This window comes from Plecotus auritus (assembly GCF_963455305.1).
Source record: "Plecotus auritus genome assembly, chromosome: 2".
Taxonomy (NCBI): domain Eukaryota; kingdom Metazoa; phylum Chordata; class Mammalia; order Chiroptera; family Vespertilionidae; genus Plecotus; species Plecotus auritus.
The window spans coordinates 107,130,894-107,153,319 of record NC_137771.1 but is presented as its reverse complement, the minus strand read 5'-3'; the positions used below and the strand labels follow the sequence as shown (position 1 = coordinate 107,153,319).

The following is a 22,426-nucleotide window of genomic DNA, read 5'->3' as shown; positions in this document are numbered from 1 at the left end:
TAATCTCCCAAAACTAAATAAGGAAGATTCAGATTGCCTGAATAGGCCAATAAGAACTGATTAAATAGAAGCAGTAATCAAAAAACTCCCCACAAACAAAAGCCTGGGTCCGGATGGCTTCACATGGGAGTTTTACCAAACATTGAAACGAGAACTTAACACGTATATTCCTCATACTATTCTAAAAAATCCAAGAGGAAGGAACACTTCCAAGATCTTTTTTTATGAGGCCATCATTATCCTAATTCTCAAACCAGATAAAGATATTACAAAGATAGAGAATTACAGGCCAATATCCCTGATGAACATAGATGTTAAAATCCTCAACAAAATTTTAGCAAATTGGATCCACCAATATATTGAAAAGATCGTCCACCATGACGAAGTGGGATTTTTTCCAGGGATGCAAGGCTGGTACAATATTTGAAAATCAATAAATGTAATACATCGCATAAACAAATTGAAAGACAAAAATAACATGTACATATGAATAGACTCAGAAAAGGCATTCAACAAAATACAACACCCATTTTTTTTATAAAACTCTCAACAAAATGGGAATAGAGGGATCATATCTCAAAATATAAAGGTCAGCAAAATCTCCAGACATCTCTCGTATCAGTATGTTTATGGATATATCTCCTAGGGCAGTGGTCAGCAAACTCATTAGTCAACATAGCCAAATATCAACAGTACAACGATTGAAATTTCTTTTGAGAGCCAAATTTTTTAAACTTAAATTTCTTCTAACGCCACTTCTTCAAAATAGAATCACCCAGGCCATTGTATTTTGTGGAAGAGCCACACTCAAGGGGCCAAAGAGCCGCATGTGGCTCGCAAGCTGCAGTTTGCTGACCACTGTCCTAGGGCAAAAGAAACTAAGGTGAAAATAAACAAATGGGACTACATCAAAATAAAGGAACCTTCAACAAAACGAAAAGGGAGCCCACTATATGGGAGAACATATTTAGCAATGATACGTTTGATAAAGGGTTAATATCCAACTTAACAAAAGGAAACCAAACAATCCAATTAAAAAATGGACAAAGGACCTAAATAAACACTTCTCTAAAGTAGACATACTAATGGCCAAGAGACTTATAAAAAAAGCTCAAAGTCACTGATCATCAGAGAGATGCAAATTAAAATAACAATGAGGTATCACCTCACACCTGTCAGAATGGCTACCATAAACAAATCAACAAATGACAAGTGCTGGTGAGGGTGTGGAAAAAAGGGAACCCTAGTACACTGCTGATGAGAATGCAGACTGGTGCAGCCATTACTGAAAACAGTATGGAGTTTCCTCAAAAAATTAAATATGAAACTGCCATTTGACCCAGTGATCCCACTTGTAGGAATATATCCTGTGAAACCCAAAACACCAATTAGAAAGGATATATGCACCCTTAAGTTCATAGCAGCACAAATTACAATAGCTATGATTTGGAAATAGCCCAAGTGCCCATCAGTAGATGAGTGGATTAAAAAGCTGTGGTACATTTATATCATGCAATACTATGCAGCAGTAAAAAAAAAAAAAAGAAGAATCTCTTACCCTTTGAAAAAGCATGGAGGGACCTGGAGAGTATCATGCTAGTTGAAATAAGTCAGTCAGAGAAAGTCAAGTATCACATGATCTCATTCATACGTGGAATCTAATGAGCAAAATAGACTGATGAATGTAGTGGATCCATAGACATGGAAGCATGGAACAGAGTCTGAAATCTCAGTGGGAAGGTGGGGGATGGTGGGTGGGTGGAAGATAATGAACCAAATACCTTGTATGTATGCATGTATGCATAACCCATGGACACAGATAATAAGGTGGTGAAGGTCTGGGTTGGGGGTGGGGGTTGTCAGTGGTCAGTTGGGGAGGGGGTAATGGGACATACAATATGTAGTACTTTCAATAGTAAAAATGAAAATAAAAAAAATAAATGGGTGATGTCTTGACCCAAGTCATAGCCAAGGGAATAGGTGACCAAAGTAGAATGGAGGAGAAGGTTATTAAAGATAGGGAGGCTGAAGAATTACTGTGATCTTGGATAGATGCTACATGTAAACATTGAAGTCACAAAAGAGTAATTTACTGTTATTTATTTGGATGTCATCCTTGGTTATTAGAACACCAGCACCATCTCCTACTCCTGATGTATGCAGCATGAAAACAAACATTGAGAGGCTACCACTTGAGAGAGCTACTCAGGGAAGTGGTGGTACATTCATTTAAGAAGGTGAATATTGAGGATTCAATGGTGTCAAAAGGTTTAGCAATTAAAGAACAACAGAAGCCTGGGAGAAGGGAGCAAGGAAATATTTTGTGGATGTTATGGAGAACATGATGATGCAACTAGAGGATAACTTGGAGGAGAGTCCTTTATTTAACCTTGTACCTCAAACAAGAAGAGACAGAGTGACATAAAAATATAGGGTTATTTCAAAATTGGTTGTAAACACTGAAACTAGTAAACAATTTTCAAGTACTAATTCATTTTAGATATAAAAAAGTTACAAGGTAGTTTATAATTTAGAAATTTGGAGAAGTATGAAATGTTTTTAAATTTTTAATTGAGAAGTAACCATTAATAGAAATATAAAGCAAGATTTCTAACTTGCAAATTACTGGCAAGAAAAAAATTAAATGAAAGAGAATATAGGAGTCTTCCTGTCAAGATGGCAGAGTAGGAAATGTACTTGCCTGCTGCCATGACAACATCAAAATTGCAACTAAAGACTGTCATTAGTGAGAACTATCTAATGTCAGTCTGATCAGACATCATATAACTAAAGATATACAGAAGAAGCTTCATCAAGACCAGTAGGAGGGTCAGAGGTGTGGAACAGGTTGGTCCCACACCCACATGTGGTGGTTAAAAATTGGGAGTGATATCTTTGCTGCTGATGTATCCCCTGAGGAGCAAGGTGTCCCAACCCTGTACAAGGCTCCCCAGCCCAGTAGCCCAGTGCCAGGAAAAGAAGTCCCCATAACTTCTGGCTAAAAGAACCAGAGGGCAATGTGGATGAGTGAAACAGAAGGTTGCTGGAGTCCCAGGCTGTTCCCCTTGCAGAGCCCATGCATGGACTTACTCGTACTCACTTGCTCTAAGCTCCAGAACTGGGGCAGCAGCTTTTCCTTATGGGGAGGAAATGAATTCTCTAGCTTCATGATGAGGACTGAAGGGCAGCTTTCTCCCAGACAGAAGTGCTGGCAGAAGCCATTGTTCCTTTGCTGAACACTTTTCCCTGCACTGCCGGCTCCATATCTAGGTTTCCATCAATCTGAGTAACTGTGTTTGCCCTGCCCTGGTGATTCTCTTGAGATCCCACCCAACTGCAGACCCACCCAAGCCACTTCCAGTGGCTTTTCCATACATATGACCTGTCTTTGCACATGCTTCAGACTTTCCTAAAATCTCTCAAACTCCAAACAAGGAGCACTGGCCTTAGAGTGCCCCATACCTCCTGCTAAGCAGCTACAAGTCTGGCAATAGTGACAGATGGCCTAAGTTCATAGCTTAGCCTTTTCCAGGCACCTCCAAGCCCAGCACAAGTGGCTACCATCTGTAGATTACTTTGTAGCTCATACCAGTGTCCTTGGGTAGAGCACAGGCCCCAGAACTAACACTCTGTAGTTGTGACCAGTCCTCAAAACCAATAGGCCTCAGGATTAATCCCTCCCACTGACTTGCCAACAGCAATCAAGACTTAATTACAACAGGAGGGCAACCCACACAAAAGACACACCTGGAACACCTGGTTCAGGTGATCAGAGATGGCTCCACAGGACACCTACTACATAAGGCCACTCTACCAAGACTGGGAGAGGTAGCAGCTCTACTTAACACATAGAAACAAACACAGGGAGGCAGCCTAAAAGAGGAGACAAAGAAACATGTCCCAAATTACAGAACAGAACAAAACTCTAGAAAACAAACTAAACAAAATGGATACAAGCAATTTACCAGATGCAGAATTTGAAACACTGGTTATAAAGGTGCTCAATGACCTCAGTGAGAACTTCAACAAAGAGATAGAAATGGAGATGGAAAACATAAGAAAGAACTGGTCAGAAATTAAGAATACAATAACAAATGAGGATTACATTTGAAAGAATCAATAGTAGGTTAGATGAAGCAGAGGATTGCATCAGCAATTTGTGAAATAATGTAGCAGAACACACCCAATCAGAACAGCAAAAAGAAAACAATCTAGAAAAATAAGGATAGTTTAAGGGGCCTCTGGGACAACATCAGCACCAACGTTTGCATCATAGTATAACATAAGAAGAGAAATTGTAAGGAATTGGAAACTTTTTTGAAGAAATAATGATTGAAAACTTCCCTAATCTAGTAATGGAAATAAACTTACATTCCTAGGAATCACAGAGAATCCTAAACATGAACCCAAAGAGGCCCACACCAAGACACATCATAATTAAAATGTCAAAGGTTATAGACAAAGAGAGAATCTTAAAAGTGGTAAGAGAAAAGTAGTTAGTAACCTACAAGGGCGTGCCCATAGGACTGTCCTCTGATTTCTCAACAGAAACTTTGCAGGCCAGAAAGGAATGGCAAGAAATATTCAAGTGATGAAAAGCAAAGACCTACAACCAAGATTACCCAGCAAAGCTATCATTTAGAATTGAATGTCAGATAAAGAGCCTCTCAGACAAGAAAAGCTAAAAGAGGTCATCACCACCAATCCAGTATTTCAAGAATGTTAAAGGAATTCTTAAGAAGAAGAGAACATAAAGATGAAAAATATGATTAACAAAATGGCAATAACTACATATCTATAAACTATTTAAATGCAAATCAGAAGACATAGGGTAGCTGGATGGATAAGAAAACAAGTCCTTTATGCTGTCTACAAGAGACTCAATGCAGATTGAAAAGCACAAAGACTGAAAGTAAAGGGATGGAAAATATTTTATGAAAATGGAAGCAAACAAACAAATAAAAAACTAGGATAGTAATGCTTATACCAAACAAAATACTTTACAACGAAGGACCCACCAGTTTCACTTCTGTGTATTTCTCTGAAGAAACCCAAAACACTTCATTTGAAAAGACATATGCACCCATATGTTTATTACAGCATTATCTACAATAGCCAGATGAGGAAGCAACCTAAGTGTCTATTGGTAGACAAATGAATAAATAAGTGGTGCATATATACAATTTATGCCTCAGCTATTAAGAAGAATGAAATTTTGCCATCTGCAACAACATGGATGGACCTAGGGCAGCCGTGGGCAAACTACGGCCCACGGGCCGGATACGGCCCATTCGGCTGTTCTATCCGGGCCGCGGAGCCGAAAGAGCAGAGGGTTCTCTTGCTCTCCCCTCCGCTCCTTTACTTTGAATTTATATTAGTTCACACAAACACTCCATCCATGCTTTTGTTCAGGCCCTCCGGTCCAGTTTAAGGACCCATGTGGCCCTCGAGTCAAAAAGTTTGCCCACCCCTGACCTAGGGTATTGTGCTGAGTGAAATAAGTTAGCAAAAGATAAATGTCATATGATTTCATTTGTGTAATCTAAATAAAATATATGAACAGGCAGAAACAGAGAATGTTTTGATGGTAGCCAGATAAGAGGGGTGTTAGGGGTATGGGTGTAAAGGGGGACAGGATAACAAGTACAAATTGGTAGTTACAGAATAGTCATGGGGATGTAAAGTAAACACAGAGCATATAGTCAGTAATATTGTAATAACTACATATTGTGTAGACTTATTAGGGAGATTACTTAAGGAGTTACGTAAATATTTAAACACTGTTGTACAACTGAAACTAATAAAATATTGCATATCAACTGTAATTGAAAAAAAAAAACTGTTTTAAGAAAAAAAAGAGAAGCAAAACAAAATACACGTAGTTTAGGCTGCCTAAAATGATAAATAAAATAAGAGGGCAGAAATATAATCAAAATAAGAATTGTCATTAAATCTAATCGGCTATAGCTCCTCAATTAAAGTACAGAAGCACTTTGATTATATCACCAGCATGATTATCCAACTGTAAACCAGCTATAAGAAGTACACCTAACACCAAAATTAGTAAGGTCTTGGGTACAGTAATCCCTCACCATCACAGTTTTCAAAAAATATAGTTTTATATTTATATTACAACAATTTAAAATTACATCTTTGTTTCTGCTCAGTCTCATGAAATAACACATTAAAAAATGGGAAATGCAGACAGAAAGAGGTTGCAATATTAAAAATCAGACAAAATTGAATCGAAGGCTAAAACAGTAAATAGGGGAAAAGGTAAGTACAGAAAGTTTATTTCACAATGTAGATAGAACAACATAAAGCATTATGTACTGAATCACATAGTTGACCTCATTTATTTGGTGGATTTTGAAGTGCATATTTTCACTTTTCATCATGAACTTAAAATGTATTTTTCAATTTTGTAATTTCATTGGTGGACTCCTTTTCTTTCTCAGTAGTTCATAAATTAATTATATATCTTACTAGAGGCCCAGTGCACAAAATTTGTGCATGGGGGGGAGGTGTCCCTCAGCCCAGCCTACACCCTCTCCAATCTGGGACCCCTTGGCGGGTGTCCTACTGCCCTCTCACAATCCAGAACTACTGGCTCCTAACCACTCACTTGCCTGATTGCCCGTAACCGCTTCTGCCTGCCAGCCTGATTGCCTGCATCTGCCCTCCCCTGCCGTCCCGATGGCCCCCAACTGCCCTCCTCTGCCAGCCTGGTTGCCCCCAACTGCCCTCCCCTGCCGGCCTGGTCGCCCCCAACTGCCCTCCCCTGCAGGCCCGTTCGCCCCTAACTGCCCTCCCCTGCCGGCCTGGTCACCCCCAACTGCCCTCCCCTGCAGGCCCGTTCGCCCCTAACTGCCCTCCCCTGCCGGCCCTGTCACCCCCAACTGTCCTCCCCTGCCGGCCTGGTCACCCCCAGCCGCCCTCCCCTGCAGACCTGGTCACCCCCAACTTCCCTCTTCTGCTGGCTTGTTCACCCCCAACTGCCCTCCCCTGCCAGCCTGATCGCCCACAACTGCCCTCCCTTCTTGGCCATCTTGTGGTGGCCATCTTGTGTTGATATGGGGGTGGCCATCTTGTGACAATGTGAGGGCGTCACACAAGGGCCACGTAGGCTTTTATTAGTATAGGTAATCAATGGTGTCTTACGGCCTTCAGGAAAAACTGAAGTGAACTAAGGACCACCATACTTTTGGAAGACTGGCCTTTCTGACAGATTTGGTAATCAAAAAGCAAATATGCAAATATAAAATCTAAGCAATATAATCATTTGACTTAATAGTAATAGATTAGATTCTGCGGGCCACGCACAAAATCCTATGTAATAAAGAGGGAATATGCTAATTGACCATCACTCTGTCACAAAGATGGATGCACCCACAGCTGAAGCCAAGTTCCCATGAGCCTTAACGAGCAATCAGCAGGGACCTGAGGCTATGCCCTCCCCCGTCCCCATAGGGCTTGACAGGGGACCTCAGGCCACACCCCCCACCCCAGCACCAGGCCAGGGGACCAGAGGCCATGACCCCGCCTGGCAGGGCTTAACGGAAAACCTCAAGGTGTGCTTCCCATCCTGGTGCTGGGCTAGGGGACCTCAGGCTGCTCCCCCCGCCCCAGTGCCAGGCTGGGGGACCTCAGGCCACACTCCCCACCAAGTGGGGCTTGACAGGGGACTTCAGGCTACACCCCCCACCCGGCAGGGCTTGACGGGGGATCTCAGTCCGGGCTCTCCGCCCCAGCATTGGGCCAGAGGACCTGAGGCTGCGCACCCCCTGCCTGGCTGGGCTTGACAGGGGACCTCAGGCCATGCCCCCCACCCTGCGGACCTCAAGGTGCACCCCCAGTGCTGGGTCTGGGGAACTCAGGCCGCGCCCCCCCACCCCAACACCAGGCTGGGGAACCTCAGACTGCACCCCCCACCTGGCGGGGCTTGACAGGGGACCTCAGGCCACGCCTCCCGCCTTGGTACCAGGCCAGTGGACCTCAGGCCATGCCCCCAACCCTGTGGGGCTTGATGGGGGACCTCAAGGTGCGCTTCCCGTCCTGGTGCTGGGCTGGGGGACCTCAGGCCGTGTTTCCCACCAGGTGGGGCTTGACAAAAGACTGCAGGCCGTGCCCCCCTGCCCAGTGTGGTTTGATGGGGGACCTGAGGCTTCACCCCCCTGCCAGTGGGGCTTGACAGGGGACCTGAAGATACGCCCCCCCCCCCACACCTGGCAGGGCTTGACGGGGGACCTCAGGCCATGTCCCACACCTGGCGGGGCTTGATGGGGGACCTCAAGGCATGCCCTCCAGTCTGGGCTGGGGCACCACAGGCCACGCCCCCCATCCTGGCGCTGGGCCAGGGACCCTGAGGCTACGTCCCCAACTTATATATAAACACATATAAAAATTAAAATTGTGATTGTTATAATGAGCTCAGTATATGGTCTGAATAGTAATATGAGCATCCTAACAATTGAATCAGTGGGCACCACTAGATGAACAGAATATACTCAAAATGTCTTATCTCTGTGTAATAGGAGTTTTGGAAAGAAAGAAATGGAACATACTTAAGAAAATATCCCTAAGATGAAGAATCTTTAGATCAGAGTTTAGCAAAATCTGTAATAATAAAAGCATAACATGCTAATTAGACATGACAGCCGAATGACCTTCTGGACGTCCTTCTAGACCAGGGGTGGGCAAACTTTTTGACTCGAGGGCCACAATGGGTTCTTAAACTGGACCGGAGGGCTGGAACAAAAGCATGGATGGAGTGTTTGTGTGAACTAATACAAATTCAAAGTAAAGGAGCGGAGGGGAGAGCAAGAGAACCCTCTGCTCTTTAGGCTCCGCGGGCCGGATTCAGCCCGCGGGCCATAGTTTGCCCACGGCTGTTCTAGACAACTTTCCAGACTACCTGTGAGGGCCGAGCTACTTGCATGAATTTCATGCATCAGGCCTCTAGTTTTACTATAAAAGGCCTGAGAGTAAATATTTTAGGCTTTGTAAACCTTACAGTGTTTGTCACCACTACTCAACTGTGCATAAAAGCAGCCATACTAAAGATCCAATTACATTTTTCAAGAAGTTGAAAAATGCAGGATAAATGTTATGCTGCCCTTTTTTATTTGCAAATGTTTCAAATCCTTAAATTTTCAAACCAGACCTTTCTAAGTCCAATGTATTCTTTGAAGAGATATCAATGTTGTTCAGGTTTAGAATGAAGGGTGTCTCTTGAAGGAATTCACCACTAGTCCATATAGAGGGTTTAATTAAAACCTCCAATTTGGCCCTAATGGGTTTGGTTCAGTGGATAGAGTGTCGGACTACGGACTGAAGGGTCCCAGTTTCGATTCTGATCAAGGGCATGTACCTTGGTTGCAGTCACATCCCCAGTAGGAGGTGTGTAGGAGGCAGCTGATCAATGTTTCTCTCTCATCGATGTTTCTAACTCTGTATCCCTCTCCATCCCTCTCTGTAAAAAAATCAATAAAACATATTTTAAAAAATAAAATAAAACCTCCTATTTTTATTTTAAATTGTTGCTGCTATATTGTGAAGCCACTATATATTAAAGCACTTTCATGTGGATATATGTATTTTTGTAGTTTCAAATGCTACTGTATGTTTTTACAGCTCTTAGAAATCTTATTGATAAAAATTTCAATATAAATGAAAAAAAAAAGGGGGGGTGGGAAGCAGTCATATACAGTAAATATATGAATATTTCAGTGAAATTTTATTTACAAGAATAGGAGGCAGTCTTGATTTTCCCCAGGGCTGTAGTTGCTGACCCCTACTTTAGATTGAAAAGGCCCAATGAGTCCACCCCACACGGGCTATGAGGGGCTGCTGGTTCCAGGTCCTGTGACCGATCAGGCAGCATCACGGGTGGCCTCGGGGAAGTTTCAACTGCAGGCAGTGGCTGGGCACAGGGCAGCAGCCATCGGTAGGAGCGGGGCCGGGAGCTGATGGCAGGCAACTGGGTTTGAGACCTGTGAGCACCCCTTCAAGGTGCTGGTCATTGGCACGCTGGGCATAGCAAGACCAGCATCATCAAGCGCTACATCCACCAGCTCTTCTCCCAGCACTACCAGGCCACCATCGGGGTGGACTTCATGCTCAAGGTCCTCAACTGGGACAGCCGGATGCTGGTGCACCTGCAGTTGTGGGACATCGCTGGGCAGGAGCGGTTTGGCAACATGATCCGAGTCTACTATAAAGAAGCTGTTGGTGCTTTCATAGTCTTTGATATATCAGAGGTTCCACATTCGAGGTCCTCTTAAAATGAAAACGTAATCTGAACAGTAAAATCCATCTTCCAAGTGGTGGCCCTATTCCTGCTGTTTTCTTAGCTAATAAAATTGACCAGAAAAAGGAAGGTAGCCATATTCCTGCCCAGATGGACCAGTTCTACAAAGAACATGGCTTCACTGTATAGTTTGAAACCTCTGCAAACGACAACATTAACATAGAGAAACCAGCCCAGTTCCTGGTGGAGAACATTCTTGTGAACCACCAAACCTTTCCTAATGAAGACAACGATGTGGACAAAATTAAACTGTACCAGGAGGCCTTGCCAGCAGAGAGCAAATCCCAGTGTTGCTGACATGGCTACAGCTCCTCTCCTGCTTGCCAGATGCAGCCTGACTTGATTTCTCCATTTGAAGCAAATTCCTGAGAATTGTGGATGGATGCCCTGCTCTGTGATCTTCCCAGGGCTGTGCTTTAAAATGACCGTGAGGGCACCCTGAGAGCCTTAGCTGAAGTGCGTGTTGGTGTCCATCCTGGGCATGGCTCTATACCTTAGAGTGAGCACTCAGGCTTCTCTTGTTGCTGCTGCCATCAGTTTCAGCATAATGTTTACATCCTTAACATCTTTGAAAATGACAATGCTCAGGATTTGGTACGAGTTGCAAGTTGTAGCTCTTAGTGTAAGCACTGGGGTAGTAATAAAACTTTCCCAGCAGTCTTACAGTAATTGTACGAGTCTGTATTTTTGTATTCCATCTTCACTTTTAAGGGAGGCTCTTAGACTATTAGCCACAGAAGCCATGAAGTTTCTGTTTAGCATTTTTTTCCCCCTCAAGACTTCTAACTGGGGCTAGTTTTGTCATATCTATAACATCATGGTCAAGGAGAAAAGTTATTCAAAGCACAGAAGATTAGATCCTAGGTTCCATAGTATGAATTATGAGAAACAAGGTCGTTTTATATAAAGTTTTTATATAAAGTTTTGGGTATTTAAAGTATAATACATGAGAAAGGTACGTCTGATCTGGTTCACAATATTTGTATTACCATTCAACCCAATTAAGAACAGAATAAATATTTTGACTGGAAAAAAAAACACACAAAGAAAGAAAAGGCCCAATGAATGCCCCTGTCAACCTTTTGTCTGTCTGCATTTACCTATTCTGGATGTTTCATATAAATGCAATCATATATGTGACCTTTGGTGTCTGGCTTGTTTCATTTAGCATGTTTTTGAAATTAATATACATTGTAGTATGTAGCAGTACTCATTTCTTTTTATGGCTGAATGTTCCATTGTATGGATATACTACCTTTTGTTTATCCATTTATCTGTTGGTGGACATTTGGGTTATTTCTACTTTTTTGCTATTGTTAGTAGTATTACTATGAGTATCCTACCTAATAAAGAGGGAATATGCTAATTGACTTTCACACCCTCACAAAGATGGTGGTGCCCAACGCCAATAAGGGAATACGCTAATTGACTGCCATGCCCTCAAAGATGGTGGCGCCCACAGCCACATGATAGCGGCGCCCAGTCCCCTCAGCCCCACTGGGGCAGCAGGCACATGGAACAACCCGGCCCGCCCCTCCACACACCTGCCTCTGGAGCCCCCCTGTCCCCTCAGCCCCCCAGCCACCCAGGGCCAGCCTGAGGTACAGGCAAGCCTTGGATGGTAGCTGCCCAGGGCCAGTCTGAGGCGCAGCAAGCCTCGGATGATGGCTTCCCAGCTGCCCAGTGCCACCCAAGGCTCAGGTAACCAGGGCTGGCCGAGGCTCGCGCTGCTGGCAGCAGCAGCAGCAGAGGTGTGATGGGGACATCGCCTTTCCCTTTTCGCCTGGTCACCTTCTGCCCCTGAGGTTTCCTGGACTGTGAGAGGGGGCAGGCCGGGCTGAGGTACCCCCCCTCCAGTTCATGAATTGTCATGCCTCCATTTATAAACTAGAGACCCAGTGCACAAATTCATGCACAGGTGGGTCCCGGCCGGCCCAGCCCCAATCGGTGGATCGGGGCTGGGTCTGTTGGGAGGAGGAGAGGGCAGGAGGTTGGCCAGCTAGCTCACCCTGATCGGGGTCCAATCAGGGCTGGGCCGGCTGGGGAGAGGGGCTGCGGGTGATTGGCCAGCCGGCCCCGCCCCCGAATGGGGCTCGGGGAGAGTCTGTGGGAGGTTTGGCTTGCCAGCTCCACCCCGATTGGTGTGGGGGGCCGATCAGGGGCAGAGCTGGCTGGGGGGAGGAGCCACAGTCCAATTGGGGTGGTGGGGGCCCATCGGGGGTGGGGCTGGCCAGGGGGTGGGGCTGCAGGAAGTTGGCCGGCCGGCCCCCTATTGGGGTGGGGGGGGGGCAATCAGGGGTGGGGCTAGCCTGTTGGCAACCGTCCCTACCCCGCTATTGGGGTGGGAGAGGCCAATCAGGGGTGCGGCAGCTGGGGGGGAGGGGCCTTGGGAGGTTTGCCAGCTGGCCCCACCTCCTGATTGGGTGGTTCACTGGCCGCAGTGGGTGTCACCATCACCAGTCATTCCTGTCATTACAGTGTTCCAGTCACTGGCTTTTATATATACAGATATTTAAGTATCTGTTTCTAGTTCTTAGGGTATATACCTAGAAGTGGAATTGCTGAACTATGTGGCAATTATATGTTTAACTCTTTGAGGAACTGCGCAACTGTTTTACACAGTGACTGCACCATTTTACATTCCTACTGGCACTATTATGTGTTCCAATTTCTCTACTTCTTTTCCAACACTTCTTTTCTCTTCCTGGGGTAAGAAACACAGGAGTTTCTTATAGTTCTGTGACTTCTCATTTAATTTCACAGACATTGGGATAGGTATCCACAGAGTAAAAAAACAAATGCAAAAGTCTTAAGTTAGGTACTTAGAATTATTAGCACGTTTATTTAAAATTTATTTAAGCATTTGAATATGAATTGGTGGTTTGAAGGATGATTGTCATCCTAGATTATATACACACTCATACATATCTATATTTCTTTTTTATTCTTTCTTTTAGCTATCTGAGAAGAAAAGGAATAATAATAAATGAAACGTCTGCAGTTGTATATGCTCAGTTACTCACAGGTCATAAATATCAAATAAATCAAAATGGTGAAGTTCGTCTAGAGAAACAGTGGTCAAAACAAGTTCTTCCTTTTGTTTTTCAAGCTGTTGTCAAGGTAAGTTTCCATCAGGTCTCAATTATATTTTAGTGTACACTATTGCACACTGTCTAAAGACAGACTACATATCATATTAACATTGGTTTCTAAATAGAAGAGTAATATAGCAATGTGTAATGGAAACTATTATTTAATATAATTTGCAAAATATTATCTCTTTTTAAAAGTCAGATTACTTCCTCAGACACTCTGTGGTTAGGAACATGTCCTTTTAAATTTTTTTTTTAATCCTCACCCAAGGACATACTTAAGAGAGAGGAAGGGAGAAAGGTGGTGAGGGAGGGGTGGAATGAGAGAGAAACATCCATCGGTTGCCTACCATACACTCTGATTGGGGATGCAACCTGAACCTTTTGGTGCATGGGACAATGCTCAACCAACTGAACCACTAGGGCAGGGCTGATTTTTTTTTTTAAATATATTTTATTGATTTTTTTACAGAGAGGAAGGGAGAGGGATAGAGAGTTAGAAACATCGATGAGAGAGAAACATTGATCAGCTGCCTCCTGCACACCCCCTACTGGGGACGTGCCCACAACCAAGGTACATGCCCTTGACCGGAATCAAACCTGGGACCTTTCAGTCCGCAGGCTGATGCTCTATCCACTGAGCCAAACCGGTTTCGGCTAGGGCAGGGCTAATTTATTTTTAACTTAATCTCTAAAAGAAAAATCCCAGCATTAACTTATACTCTTGCATTTTTAGATTTTTATTCTCAAAAGAAAATGTTTGCCTTAAATAAATTAGTAAATGCAAAAGGCCATTGTGTTTGTAATATTAGATGTGGTAAGGGGATAACATTTTTTAAAGCATGTAGTGATCCTGTAATTTTGGGGAAACATTATTGTGTAATGATTAAGAGCACAGATGCCTAAGTTGACTTTGTAGCTATATGACCTTGGGCAAGATTCACCCCCTTTCTGTGCCTTAGTTTTCCTCATTTGTAAAGGGGGGCTAATACTGATCTCTGCCACAGAGGGTTGTCTTAAGGATAAAATGTACTAGTAAAGGTGTGCAATGCCTAAAAGCAGTCAATAAATTTTAGCTGCCAGTATTGGTACGTAGACAGTCTTTACATTTGACATTTATAGATAGTACTAGAGGCCAGTGCACAAAATGTGCGCAGGTACAGTCCCTAGGCCTAGCCTGTGATCTGGACCATCTTCCCCAACTGCTGGCAGCTGGCCCCGCCCCCCGCCTCCACCCACCCGGTTCCCTGTTCACCATCCAGCAATGGAAACCTGACGGCTGGGGGAGGGATCGAGAAGTTGACTGTTCCCACCCACTTGCTGGCCCCACCCCCGCCACCAGTCGCCCTCTGTTTGTGGGACAATTGGCAGGGTGGGGGCCTTGATGGGAGGGTATCACATAGTCACAGGAACCAGGTTGAAGGAGCTCCTACTGTGTGTGGGGCGACCAGTGGGGTGGGGGCCTTGGCCTGGCGTCATTCACATCCCCCGCCACCCACCCCAATTCCCTGTTCACCATCGGCAGCGATTTGGAGCCTACGGGCCTGGGGAAGGGACCAAGAGGTTGACCCATTCCACCTGCTCACCAGTCCCGCCCCCTGCTGCCACACACCCCGGTTCCCCGTTCCCCATACCCCATCCAGCGACAGGAGCCTGACGGCCGGAGGAGGGACCGAGAGGTCGGCCATTCCTGCCTGCTCGCCAGCCCCACTCCTGCCTCCGGTCGCCCTCTGTGTGTGGGACAATTGGCGGGGTGGGGGCCTTGGCCTGGCACCTCCCGCATCCCCTGCCACCCACCCTGGGTCCCCATTCACCATTGGCGATCGGATCCTGCTGGCTGGGGAAAGGGACTGAGAGGTGGTCAGTGCATCTTATAGTGGCTGGTCGATTGGTTGTTCTGGTTGTTCTGTCGTTAGGATCGCTGGGCTTTTATTATATAGGATAGCCATAGTCCCATAGGAAAAACACTTGTGTACAATCTATGAAAGTTTTTATTGTGATGATTTATTTACTTTTATATTTCATTCTGTATAGGACATCCGAGCTTTTGATTCCCGTTTCTCCAATATCAAAACTTTGGATGACTTGTTTCCTCCTAGAAGTATTGTCTTTATGCTGGGAACCCCCTATTATGGCTGTGCTGGAGAAGTTAGTTACTGTTACTAATTAAATTTCTCTCTGGTTTGAAATTAATACAATTCTTTACCCTTTCTTCACTTAGGTGTAAAATTGAAGGTAATACTGAAGTGGAAAAATAAGAAAGAATTCATTCATCTAACTAATGAACATAGTATTTGGCTACATATCTCTAGTCTTGAGCATGATGGGGTCAGAGGTGGGGAGAAAAAAGAATTCAAATCCTGCTCTCTTTAGTAGTATATTGTGGTGTACATGAATCAATTCTATAGTTATTTTAGATGTATTATTGGGTTGATGAATTTATAAATGTGTTAATGTTTTGGGAAGGTCCAGTTCTCACATGGAAAAAGGCACATGCAGATATACATATATGCCTATACATAACATATTCTCTAGGTCCATTTGCACAAAAAGATAAGTAAACACCACTCTGATAGCAGTGAACACATGTGCCCAGCTCTTAACCTCTGATACCATACCACACTAAAAAACACAGGGATCTCAGAGAAATAGCAGGTTACAGGGCTGGGGCAGGTGGATATAAGATGAGCTTGGAGCCTCTTGTTGTATCAGAAAGTAAGGAAGTGCTCAAAAGAATGATGGGAGGGTATCACATAGTCACAGGAACCAGATTGAAGGGGCTCCTTCTGATCAAATCTGGAACAGTTTGAGTATAGAAACAAATAAGTACAGTGATGAATAATTATAAACCATTGTGGGGGAGATAGGAATTTATTATTTCATAGTGGTAATAAATAAGTAAATAGTGAAGGGAAGGGCTCAGCTCTTGCTTAGAGTATTATGTCAAGTGTAAATTTTGGGAGAGTGCTGGAGGTAGAAATCATCATTTTATGACCATTAGGATAAAGATTAAATCAAGCAACAATCATCATTGGAGGCTAAAGTTAGGGGAAACTTTTTATGAGGGGTAGTATATTTTCATGGTCTTGAACGTGTTTTTCTACAAACTGTTTATTAGTTTCAAGGGCAATAAATAACTATTTGCACAGTGAAGAAATTAAGCAACATCTTGATGGTATGAACAAAATTAATGTTATGATTTAAGGACAGGTGAGCATCATGTACCTCCAATGTGATACTCTAAGAAGCATACATCACCTGTGCACTATTGTAGCCCAGAATATATAACTTTAACCTAATCACAGGGAAACATCAGATAACTCCAAAATGAGTAAAACCCGCCCCCTTTTTTTTAGGGCAAGGTGGGGAGGGAGGAATGGACTGTATTTTTCAAAATATCAATGTTATAAAAGACAAAGGAAAGGTCTGCATATATTCTAGATTAAAGGAAGCTAAATAGTTAAGACAACTAAATGCAGTATCTGATCATAGCCTGGACCTGGTAGTAGAGGGGAAAAAAGAGTTTTCTACAAAGGACATTTTTAGGTCAACTGACAAATGTTAAAACATGGAGTAAAATGTTAACAGTAGGTTGATCTGGGTAAATGTTTTTCAAGTGTTCTTTGACCTGTTTTTAGTTTTGCAACTTCTTTGTAGTTTGAAATTATTTGCAAATTAAAAGTTAATTTTAAAAAAAAGACTTTAACACCTATTAAAGCAAGGTACAATGACTTAAATTTGCAGTATAATCACATTCCCTCGGTCTTAATGTATTTTAGAAATAATAAACACTGTTCAAATAAATAGAAAAATCAAGTGAGTAAAATGTAGTAAAAGAGACTAAAACCTGTGATTTTTTTTTTTCCCAAGGTTCAGGATTCAAGGGATGTGATTACAGAAGGTAGGATTCGTGTGGTTTTCAGCATTCCATGTGAACCCAATCTTGATGCTTTAATACAGAACCAGCATGTGAGTACTATAGTCCATATTGTTTAATTTAGAATCAATGAACTTTAAAAAATATTAGAAGGTATTTTTGCCAACTTCTTGGAGTTTATTGCAAATATTTTATTTAATACTAATTAAATTTCCTTACACTTATATCTAGTATTATTTAAAAATAAGTGTGGAGTCTGCTTAGAACTTCATGTAGACCTTTGGGGGGGGGGAAATCATTGAAAGCCCATTATTAATCTATAATGGTTATTATGGGTTATTGTACTAGTATTCAAACTTATAAGTAGCACATTGATTAGCATACCCTCTAGGAATAGACATGGGTTTTCTAAATATTTCATAATTAATCAAATCCTGCATTTTTTATTTACAAGTGGCATATGGCCTTCTTGCACAAGTTAAATGTCTGTACTCAGCTAAAGATGAATAGTCCCTAGAGTAAACTTGAAAATTGCATTTAAGGTCACAGCACCCTTTTTTAGGACCTTTTTCTCCAAAGATGTTCACTGTACTCTTTCTCTTTCCCTGTTAAAATAGGGAGAGGATCCTGATATATCTGTCATTTTTCTTATTGATTGGATAATTAACTTGACTAAAATTAATTCACAAGCAGCCAGCTATTGCTACTTTTATTTTCTCTAAAGATAAAATCTAAAGCGTTATATCCTATGGAATGAATTTAAGGCATTAGGCATCAGCATACCCATGAGGAAACTTTATGGAAGGCAGAAAAGTTCCTAAAATCTTACCATTAGGCCTCTTGGAGAAAGAATCCAGAAAGCACACTTAGGAAACTAGGACAGTGGCCCATCCTATCCTATATAATAAAAGAGTCATATGCAAATTGACCATACCTCCGCTAAACCAACAAGCCACGCCCATCAGCCAATCGGGAGCGAGTATGCAAATTAATCCAACCAAGATGGCTGCAGCCACAGAGCTGCAGCAAGCAAGAGGCTTGGGTTTCCCCGGCAATGGAGGAAGCCAAGCTTCCCTGCCGCCCTGGCCGGCCCAGGCCTACACTCAAGGCTACAAAGTTGCAATTATAGAAGATAAATAAATCCCAACAAAAATGGCTGCGGCCACAGAGTAAGCAGGAGGCTTGGCTCCGCTCAAGGCTACAAAGTTTTAATTATAGAAGATAAATAAACCCCAGATACCAGGGCCTCCGCTTGGGTCACCAGGGGGCGTGGCCGGCCTACAGACCACCACAGGCCCCTCACCCAGGCCGCCCCACGCCCCAAGGGAACCCCCACCCTGATCCGGGACACCCTTCAGGGCAAACCAGCGAGCCCCCACACATGCACCAGGCCTCTATCCTATCTAATAAAAGAGTAATATGCAAATTGACCATCACTCCAACACACAAGATGGCTGCCCCCATGTGGACACAAGGTGGCCACGACAAGATTGCCAGCAGGAGAGGGCAGTTGGGAGGGACCAGGCCTGCAATGGAGGGCAGTTGGGGGCGATCAAGCCTTCAGGGGAGGCAGTTAGGGGTGAGCAGGCCAGCAGAGAAGGGAAGTTGGGGGCGACCAGGCCTGCAGGGAAGGGCTGTTGTGGGGGGACCCAGGCCTGCAGGGGAGAGCAGTTGGGGGGGGACCAGGCCTGCAGGGGAGGGCAGTTAGGGGCCATCAGGCTGGCAGGGGAGCAGTTAGGCATCAATCAGGCTGGCAGGGGAGTTGTTAGCGGGTGATCAGGCTGGCATGCAGAAGCGGTTAGGGGCTTTCAGGAAGGCAAGCAGGCAAGCAGTTGGGAGCCAGCAGTCCTGGATTGTGAGAGGGATGTCCCAGATTGGAGAGGGTGCAGGCTGGGCTGAGGAACACACACACCGTGCACATATTTCATGCACCGGGCCTCTAATTAGGTAAAAAGCTGTAGCTCTGTTCTGGGAGTCAGTGGAGGTGGAAAAACTTGCATTCATTCCTTCATGCCTAGCTTTTTCTAGACCTGCAGGCGCCTTCCCACTTCTAGTGTACAATATTTCTAGGTGTACTTACTTTCTCTTTTTATACCTTCTTTAACTTTTACTCAAGCCTTCTTTCTCTTTCCTAACGTTCTCACCTATTTATTTTACAATTTCTAGGATGTTTGTGTGATTTTATTAATTGATTTCAGAGAGGAAGGGGAGGGAGAGATAGAGACATCAATGATAAAAGTGAATCGTTGATTGGCTGCCTCCTGCACGGCCCCTGCTGGGGTATGTGCCCTTGACGATACTCGATCCTGGGTCCCTTCAGTCCGCAGGCTGACACTCTTCACTGAGCCAAACCAACCAGGGCTGTTTGTGTGACTTTAATAATTATACTATAACCCAATATTTCTCAAAAGGAGTACTATTGGTATTTTGGGCAAGACAATTATGTCCTTTATCTGGTAGGATAGTTGGCATCCTTAGCCCCTGAACACTGAGTAGTAGTAGCCTGTGCCTTTTGTTATTGTTTTTATCCTGACCCGAGGATATTTTTTCCATTGATTTTTAGAGAGAGTGGAAAGGAATGAGGAGAGAGGGAGAGAAATAGAAAAGGAAAGAAACATCAATGTGAGAGAGACACATCAATTGGTTACCTTCAGCATGTGCCCCAATTGGGGCCGGGGATCGAACCTACAACCCAGGTACATGCCCTTGACAGGGAATTGAACCCACCATCCTTTGGTGCATGGGCCAATGCTCTATCTACTGAGCAACACCAGCCAGGGCATTGTAACATGATGTGTCCCTACATATTTCCAGATGCTTATTAAAAAAGTGATATTACCTCTGATAGAGAACTATTACCTTAATTTTTATTATCTATTCTGGAAAGCCTACTTGATTTGTCTGTTATTTCTGAATCTGATAAGTTTCTTAATTGCAAAATTGTGTCATATTCTTTACTAGCCTATTAATGGTAACTTTATATTCCAGGACACTAAAAATCTTTATCCACTTAGGAGTGATTATAGACATGATCATTAAAAAATAACGGTGGCCCTGGCCGGTTTGGCTCGGTGGATAGAGCGTCGGCCTGCGAACTCAAGGGTCCAGGTTCAATTCCGGTCAAGGGCATGTACCTTGGTTGCGGGCACATCCCCGGTAGGGGGCGTGCAGGAGGCAGCTGATCGATGTTTCTCTCCCATCGATGTTTCTAACTCTCTATCCCTCTCCCTTCCTCTCTGTAAAAAAATCAATAAAATATATATATTTTTTAAAAATAACGGTGGCTGAATTAATTTCTTACCTATCACTCTCTGGAAATTTTGTATTTATTGGTGATAAAATATCCTTGTCTTATATAATAAAGAGGTAATATGCAAATTGAACTTCACACCCTCGCACAAAATGGCTGCCCACATGTGGTCACAAGATGGCTGGCAGGGGAGGGCAGTTGAGGGTGATCAGGCCAGCAGGAGAGGGCTGTTTGTAGCAATCAGGCCGGCAGGGGAGGGCAGTTGGAGGTGACCGGGCCTGCAGGGGAGGGAGGGTAGTTGGGGGGAACCCAGGCCTGCAGGGGAGGACAGTTAGGTGCGACCAGGCCAGCAGGAGAGGGCAGTTAGGGGCTACCAGGCTGACAGGGGAGGGCAGTTGGGGGGGACCAGGGCGGCAGGGGAGGGCAGTTGGGGGCAACCAGGCCAGCAGGGGAGGGCAATTGGGGGGACCAGGCCTGCACTGGAGGACAGTTGGGTGCAACCAGGCCGGCAGGAGAGGGCAGTTACAGGCTACCAGGCTGGCAGAGGAGGTTACTTAGGGGTGACCGGGCCAGCACAGGAGGGCAGTTGGGGGCGACAGAGCCGGCAGGGGAGGACAGTTGGGGATGACCGGGCCAGTAGGGGAGGGCAGTTGGGGGCGACCGGGCCAGCAGGGGAGGGAAGTTGGGGGCAACCCGGCCTGCAGGGGAGGACAGTTAGGGGCTACCAGGCTGGCAGGTGAGGTCAGTTAGGGGTGACCGGGCTGGCAGGGGAGGGCAGTTGGGGGCGACCGAGCCACCAGGGGAGGACAGTTGGGGGGTGACCAGGCCAGCAGGTGAGTGCAGTTGGGGGTGACCGGGCCGGCAGGGGAGGGAAGTTTGGCGTGACCGGGCCGGCAGGGGAGGGTAGTTGTGGGCAATTGGGCCTGCAGGAGAGTAGTTAGGCGTCAATCAGGCTGGCAGGGGAGTGAGTGTTTAGCGGGTGATCAGGCCGGCAGGCAGGCAGGTGAACAGTTGGGAGCCAGCAGTCCCGGATTGTGAGAGGGATGTCCCAGATTGGAGAGGATGCAGGCTGGGCTGAGGGACACCCCCCCCCCCCAAGTGCATGAATTTCGTGCACCAGGCCTCTAGTATTCATATAAAATAAAACATAAGAGTATAAAACATTTATATGACTCATGTATATATAAATAAGTATGTGTTATCATTATGTACATTATGTTAGAAATGTATAATAGCTTACTCTAGTTGGTACTGGATATGTAATTTGCTTCGTGATTAAAAATTATATCATCTGATACTTTTAAAAAAATTAATAATGTTCACTAAGATTACATTTCATTGAGTATTAATTACAAGCTTATACATGTTACTTTCATGTGATAATAAATATTAGGGGAAACAAGTATTATTTATATCTATATATGATATAAATATCTTTTTTTTTTTTAATTCTCACCAGAGGATTTTTTTTCCATTGATTTTTTTAGAGAGAGTGGAAGGGAGGGAGGAGGTTGGGGAGCGAGAAACATGGATGTGAAAGAGACACATCAATTGGTTGCATGCCATTTGCACTCCAACCAGGAATCAAACCCAGGCCTACGCTCTAACCACTGAGTAAACCAGTCAGGGCAGAGTATACTTTTAATTTCGCTCAGTAGCAGCTATTTTGATGACATACTCATGTTTTAATTCATTGTAATAATTATCAATGCCTGATTTTTTTCCCAGGTAATTGACTAAGCCCTACTTAGAATATGAAAATTTATTTTAAGCATTTAATTCTTCCCTGCATTGTTTGCCATTATTACTTACCGTAGAGTTTATTTCTTGAGACATTTTCACAAACTGTATATTTCTTCTCCCTTTCAACTGTCCTTGGAAATTCAATCCTTTAAGGA

The 22,426-nt window shown here is 44.1% G+C and overlaps 1 protein-coding gene and 1 pseudogene across 7 annotated transcripts in view; both read left to right on the top strand.

The window, feature by feature from the left end:
* The window catches only part of XRN1 (5'-3' exoribonuclease 1), a 218,960-nt gene that overhangs the window by 120,385 nt on the left and 76,149 nt on the right, over positions 1 to 22,426 (top strand). For 5 of the 6 annotated variants that reach the window (XR_013959985.1, XM_080657184.1, XM_080657185.1 and 2 more), the window contains 3 exons: positions 13,267 to 13,429; positions 15,436 to 15,549; positions 17,272 to 17,370. Coding sequence is in view for 5 of the 6 variants with exons in the window: in XM_080657184.1 (XP_080513310.1) it covers positions 13,267 to 13,429; positions 15,436 to 15,549; positions 17,272 to 17,370 (376 nt within the window). In the remaining variant the exon portion in view is untranslated. Of the gene's footprint in view, positions 1 to 4,548; positions 5,824 to 13,266; positions 13,430 to 15,435; positions 15,550 to 17,271; positions 17,371 to 22,426 lie in introns of those variants that run through there. The other variant, XM_080657186.1, reaches the window with a different exon arrangement.
* On the top strand, positions 9,817 to 10,606 carry LOC308242602 (ras-related protein Rab-32-like; annotated as a pseudogene). The gene is made up of 2 exons: positions 9,817 to 9,888; positions 9,991 to 10,606. The product of its transcript is annotated as a ras-related protein Rab-32-like (transcript).